At 33.0% G+C, this 6911-nt stretch overlaps 1 protein-coding gene across 1 annotated transcript in view; it reads left to right on the forward strand.

Annotated features, from left to right (window-relative positions):
* LOC107690372 (solute carrier organic anion transporter family member 3A1-like) overlaps nucleotides 1-6911 on the forward strand; it is a 62546-nt gene that overhangs the window by 42573 nt on the left and 13062 nt on the right. Inside the window, exon 4 of the mRNA XM_016488683.1 lies at nucleotides 6292-6390. Coding sequence (XP_016344169.1) covers nucleotides 6292-6390 — 99 coding nt within the window. The remainder of the gene's footprint in view (nucleotides 1-6291; nucleotides 6391-6911) is intronic.

The raw sequence follows: 6911 nt of genomic DNA on the forward strand, positions 1-6911 counted from the left end.
ATACGTGTGTGTGTGTGTGTGTGTGTGTGTGTGTGTTTATGTCGCATAAGCTCCAGTGGAATTACGTACACAGGTGGAGTTGCTTTGTAAACTCACTCTGGATTATGATGGGTAAAAAGACTCTTGCAGCAAGTTATAATAAACACAAAGCACTTGACTGAAGCTCAACTACAATTTCTTTGTCCCTGTAAGGAAAAATATATTACTCATGCCTGCTTGAAAAAAAATCTGTTTTCGGTTAAATCCAAATTATAGCATATATTAATAAACAATATGTTTTTGTTAGGGTTGCAATGACATTAAAATTTTGGACAAAATAGAATTATTTTCATGTTATAGCCAATAACCGTTAAATGGCACATATTACATTTTTTGTCTGAATGAAAGTAAGACCTAAAATCAGTCATTTTTAAATTCTACAAGTGAGTTTAGGCATCACAGCACAATTTATTTTGACTTTCATTTGGAGATTTACTAAAGGTTGCATTTAAAATTATTACTAAATTATTAGTGTTTTTAAAGATTAACCTTAAGTGAGCATTAGATAATGGCAAAGATAGGCCTAATATAATGTAGAAATAGAGGAAATGCTTATCCAATATTAGCCAATATATCTAATATCAACCAATACAATAAATAAAAACAATATAATATCGGCTGAAAGGTTATAGTATCAATATATATTGTGCATCCTTAGTTGTTGTGCTGAAATCAAATCAAATATTACTTGAATTCAAAAACATACCACATGCACTACCAATTGAGTGCCAAATCAGCATATTTGAATGATTTCTGAAGGATATTGTGACACTGAAGAAGTAATGGCTGCAATAGCTGCCAGAAATTCAGCTTTTCCATCACAGGAATAAGTTACATTTTAAAAATACTTTCAGCTAGAAAATAGTTCTTTTAAGTTGTAATTTAAATATTTTATAATATTACCTCTATCTTTTTGTCAAATAAATGCAGTCTTGGTGAGAATAAAATACTTTTTTCAAAAACATAAAAAAAATTCTAAGATAATTCTAAGATTTGTCTTCTGGACTTATTGCAGAATTGTGGTGGCAAAAGTATAATACTAACACAATGTAAAGCATAAAATGTGTGCAGCGAGAGAATGCAGTAGATCTTGGCTTAACAATTTAACAGCCATTTCTAACAGGGTTAGCGATGTCTTCAGTGTGAGAAGCCCATTATTTTCCCACTCTTTCTTTAAGAACGGTGTTAATTCTATTGCTCTATATAGTGCTTTGTTTTCTTTGCACTCCACATATTTATCATTTCTGTCTTATGCTGAAAATAATGTTGAATTGATAACTGCTAAAGACCTGCTGAGATATGTGAGTGTAGTCTGTTGTGTGAAGTACAAAAAACAGCTTGTGTTCAAATCTTTATAAAACTGAGCAATTGTTTTGGATATTGAATAAGAATATTGAAGGAATTTGTCTTATTATTTATCCTAAATGCAATCTACATACAGTGTTAGCGATTTATCGTAAAGTGTCACATAAAACTGTCTCAGATTATAATTTAACACACCATCGTGTTTCTTGCAGTCATTTTACACCTCATTAAAGTCATCTACCAATGCTGTTTTAGTTCTTATACACTTGCTAAATTAATTTTTAACAGAACCTTTTTTCCAATGTAAATTAGAACACATTAAATGTGTTATAAAGTATGGAAAGTAGACACAATTTGCTTAAGATTGAATGCTTTTATAAAGATCCTTTTTTGAAGGGTTGTCAGAGTTCATGATCATAGACACTTAGCTGATTCATGTGTAATTCTCAGTAATTGTCATTCTTTTCTGTCCTCTAAAAGGACATTTCAGGCAATAAAAGGCTGCAGCATTATACCATTATCTCTAGGCTGTGCTGAAAGTGGATGTTAAAATGTGGCAGTGGAATAGGCCACACATAAATGTTTTTCCTTGGTACCCAAACAAGACTTCCTGGAAGAAAGACCAATTTCCAAGGTATTTAAGTGAATCATGGACCTTACACAGCATGCCATTTTAATACCTGCTCTTTGCTTTAATGATGATTTAAGTTGTAAAGTTAAAAATGCTTACCACCGAATTTGTACTATGCAGTAAATTGGACATAATTACCTGCATGTTGATGATTAGAGGAAAGGATGTAGGAAGTAGCCCATTCCTCCGGTGACTAAAGGCCCAGTTTTGTGTTCATGAAATTCAGGTTTTTATTAATCCTATATATGTTTCAAGTCCCCATGAGAAATAAAAATGAAAGGACACTCAGGACAGACACAGTTTTGGAGAAGCAGCAGAAAGAGATAGGGAAAAAAAGAGTGAATGACTCTATGTATTTCAAACATTTAATACCAGTTTTTGACATTTGAATCATCAGATTATCTCCAATTAGATTATGAGCCAAAATTACTTTAGGACGTCAGTTTTGATTTTCTTATCAAAACCCACCTCATTATGGTTAAATATGACGTTTGTTTAACAAGAAGTGATGCTTATCAATCACACGGAACCTGTTACTTTGCTTTATATAGAAAGAAACTGCATTCTGAAGAAGTTGATGGACATTTTTTTTCTGTTCTCACTGTGGTAGGGTACTCAGCCCAAACCAGCTGTCACAATACCTTAAAGGTGATTGCAAGATTTCTGCTGCCTTTTTGAGGTTTCCTGTGAGGGTTGTCAGTTCTGAACCGTTGCTATGAGCATACATAGATGCAAACATACACATGCAGTCTCTAAGGCAACACACAGTAAAAACACCACAGTGCCTTCCACTGGGCAGCACAACAGTTGGGATGGAAACTCTGCAGCTGTTTCTTGTGAATCCAACACCATGGTTTTTAAAATGTACGGATTCCAAACTTGATTTTTCATGGTTTTTTTTTTTTTTTCAGTTAAAAAAACATGATATATTAAATGTATTTTAACAAATAAATAACAATGTGTCCATAAATAGCTTATGCAGCCTTACCCCTCTAACTTTCCGTGAGTGGTCATTTCTATCAAAACTGCAGGAAAACATTTCACAGCAACCTGTTCCCATCTGATTCATGGGAAACATGAAGATGTTCTGTAAATTGAGAGCAGACCTTGTGGTTGCGGTTTCTAACGGTACACGCGGTTTGCAGTGTGTACGTGTGCATGTGTGAGTACGCTCCCTCAGATGGCCAGAAGCTCAGGAAACAGACCTCACAAACAAGCATTCATACACACACATATTTAAACTCCCGCTTTGATCTGAGGCATTGTAATGTAGGGACTGGTGAAAGTGACTCATTTTTTCCAGACAGACTCAATAATTGGTTGCTGGAGGATAGTGAGCCACATCTGTTGTGGTTCAAGCGTCTGTCTGGCTCGGTGTAGTGTGAGACCTCTTCCTCTGGGGTTACTGACCTTGTGGCTTCAGCTCCATCCGTCTGATGCTGAAATGCAGCGCCAGTACTCAGATATGACGTGTCTCTGTATGTGGGCTTGATTGTGGGTCTATTAAAGGATGCATGCCCTTCTGTATTTTAATGTGTGATCTGTGATTTTTTTTTTTTCAGTGTAGAGACTGAGCATTGTCTGGATATCAGGCACATTAAGCAGTACCTGAGGAATTCCAGCTAACTGATCAAAGGTCACAGTCTAGCAGGTCGCTGCAGCTTTTGTTTCAACATCGACATCAAAGTGATGTTTCTCAGAAGTTGATGAGTGTGGTATTCAGTGGGTTGGATTGGGTTTTTAGTTTTTAGTATATTCATAATATACTTACAGTTTACATGGTTCCCAGTTGTAATATTTATAATTGTTATATTGTTAATAAGTTATTTGCGATTTTTTTTTTATAATACATTTTAATATTTGATCTAAAAAATAGTTCGATTTTTAGGTCAAATTATTATTTCGTTTATCTTTTAATTAGGGCTGTGAATCAATAAAAATGAATCAGGGATTTAGCAATATAAAATCATGATACAGTTTGCACAATTCCTATTTATAATATTTATAATTGTTATAATACCAATAATTTATTTTTTATAATTTATTTTAATATTTGACCTGAAAATTTTGATTTTTAGCTTAAATTATTGTCTGGTTTATCTTTTAATTATGGCTATGAATCAACAAAAATTTAAGTGATGAATTTAATCAAATATTAAAATTTGTATTCAGATACATATGTTTAATCCCCAAATGAATGTAGAATAAATATAAAGGAGTATTTTAAATAATATTTTTAATGTCATTATTTTTAATGGCAAAAATTATCAAGGTCATTATCGATATATAGATACTGACACCTATACCTCTATTTAATAGATTATTTTTGAATTTCTAAACAAAATCATTAACTATAGCCATTCAGTGTTATATCTGAAAGTCATCGTTGAATAATAATAATAATAATCTAGTCTAGCCTATAATCTAGTCAAACTGAAAATTATTAGAGTACTTAAGTAATAATTAATAATAATAACAATTAGAGTAGTAGTTTAAATAAATGTATGAAATTCACCATGTAAACTCATTATAATTTATTTAATTTTCATGTTAAATAGGTCAATGAGTAATTTACACAGTTTGATTGCATATTTCATATTGGTTTTCTATTATTTTTGTACTGTCAATTATTGCCATTTCCTCCATGCACATACCACTCCTGGTGTGTATATTATTATTATTATTAACAACAATATGAAATAATTATACTAAACATGTTAAGTTATTAAATAATAATAAAAAATAATATTAATATTAATTATTTGGGTGAACACACATTTTTTTTTTATATGCATGGTTTTACTCCCAAACTCCCTGTAATATTAGGAGGTCTGTATTGAGAACATAAAAGGCTGACATAAGCAAGGTCAGACTCAACACCTGTCAGTAACAGACTGGCCATGGTTTTTAGCTCTCTGTCATTGTCCTTCCAGCCATAAATTACAACTAAATCTGAGTGCCAGACTTGCTACCGTCAAATCGCAGTTCTGCAAGACACATTTGGCACAATCACTGGAGACTTTTATCTCTTTCTTTGCTGAATAATCGTGGCGGGATCATTTTCAAAAGGGAAGACCACTTTTGGTGATAGCACAGGCACACATCGTTTAATGAAACAATATTGTGTGTGTTTTAATAAGAGTGGCAGAGGATGAGGAAAGCTGATGAGAGTGCCTGGATAAAGGCTTCATAATCTCAGAAGCTGCATGTGACCCACAGGGCTATTGCTGGGCTGCTGTCACACTTTTTGACAGCATATTAATAGGGATTTGTGCCCCAGATGTCTGCCGCTTCTGATAGGTGCCAGCACAGCATCGTCTGTTCGGAGCTCTGCCACTCCATTCCTCTCAAAAGCAAATCCCTTTTTTCTTGCTTTGTGTGCAAACCTGTCAAGAACTGGTGAATTACTCTGAAATTTAGTTCTCATTCTTCACTTGGAATATGTGTTCAGACAGCTTGTGCTCATAGTTTGGGAAGGTCGTGTGTGTGAATGCTCCTCCTTATAATACTGTATTTTTAGTATTACTATACATAGTATTCATTGCTTTATTTTAATACACTACTATTAATCTTGGAACATGTAATGTCAAATAACAGCAAATGCAGTATATGATTGTTTCATATAGCAACAGCATCAAGGAAACAGTGTTTCTGTAGACATCTGTTGCCCTTTGCTTGTTTGAATTCATCTGTGTTATTTTGGAAAATGTGGGGAAAATATGGGAAACAATATGGGAAAAGGATGAAAACATGACACTGCATACACACTGCAACGTTTCTCATAGAAAAATGTTCCTAATGTATTTCTGATGGTCTGTCTTCTTTAGAATAGACTTTTCCTTGGGTTGAGTGTGCCACCTTGTGGCTTGAAAAATTAAATCTTTCCCTGCTATTGAAATATTGTGAAAAATCGATTACTGTTGTTTTATATTACAAACTTAATTAGAAAATATTTACTTTTATTTTATACATATCCTAATATCCTTATATTATAAAATGTAATTTTAATAATACTAGACAATATTTTTTTTGTATTTATATATAATATTACTTGTGAAAATGTGATTAGCGTTGTTTTATATTATAAACTTGATTCGAAAATATTTACATTTATTTTAAATAATATTGTTATATTATAAAATGTAATTTTAATAATAATACCATACAAATACAATTTTATTTATTTTTATTTGAGGTAATATTCATTGTAAAACTACAAACAAATATAACAACACATTTTGGAACTTACTTTACTTACTATTGTGTAATAGTATAATGAGCATATTATAATGATCATTTTTATTATTGTATTTCAGGTATACTCTTTTCCACACTGGTGTTTGGGCCTGCTTGTGGTTTCATCCTGGGATCTGTCTGTACCAACTTTTATGTGGATGCTTTGTTCATCGACACAAGTGAGTTTCAGTTCATCCTCTGTATCTCCAAATACAACACAAACACTCAGTTTAGAACAACAGAAAACTGCTGCAAGGCATTTTGTTTCCCACCAACACGGCTCTTGCATCTACTGAATAATTGAAAGCACAAGGCCTCGTATTCTGTCTCTGTGTTATGATCAATAATCAGCAAGAGAATCAACTGAAAAAGAAAAGGACAAAAAGATTTTCACACTTAGGATGCTCATTTTCAGTGGCGGCTCGTGGGTTCTAAAATAGAGGAGGCACACTAATTGTATTGGTTTTGGATCCCTGCCGATTATTATTATTATAATTTGCTTAACCACTTTAAAATGGCTTTTTGGTTGCTTTTAGTCAGAAAACGTAAAGAAAACGACATACATACAGCAAGACAATATAATTTCACTTACCTGGCCTATCACTTGAAGCAAACATCCATCCCTTCTTAAAAGTCTGTGTTAAAAGAGAGCTGCCTGTTGCGCCATTTAATTCAGCCGATTGCTGTAGCCTATATCCAC

This window comes from Sinocyclocheilus anshuiensis, unplaced genomic scaffold, assembly GCF_001515605.1.
Source record: "Sinocyclocheilus anshuiensis isolate Anshui unplaced genomic scaffold, SAMN03320099.WGS_v1.1 scaffold609, whole genome shotgun sequence".
NCBI classification, from domain to species: domain Eukaryota; kingdom Metazoa; phylum Chordata; class Actinopteri; order Cypriniformes; family Cyprinidae; genus Sinocyclocheilus; species Sinocyclocheilus anshuiensis.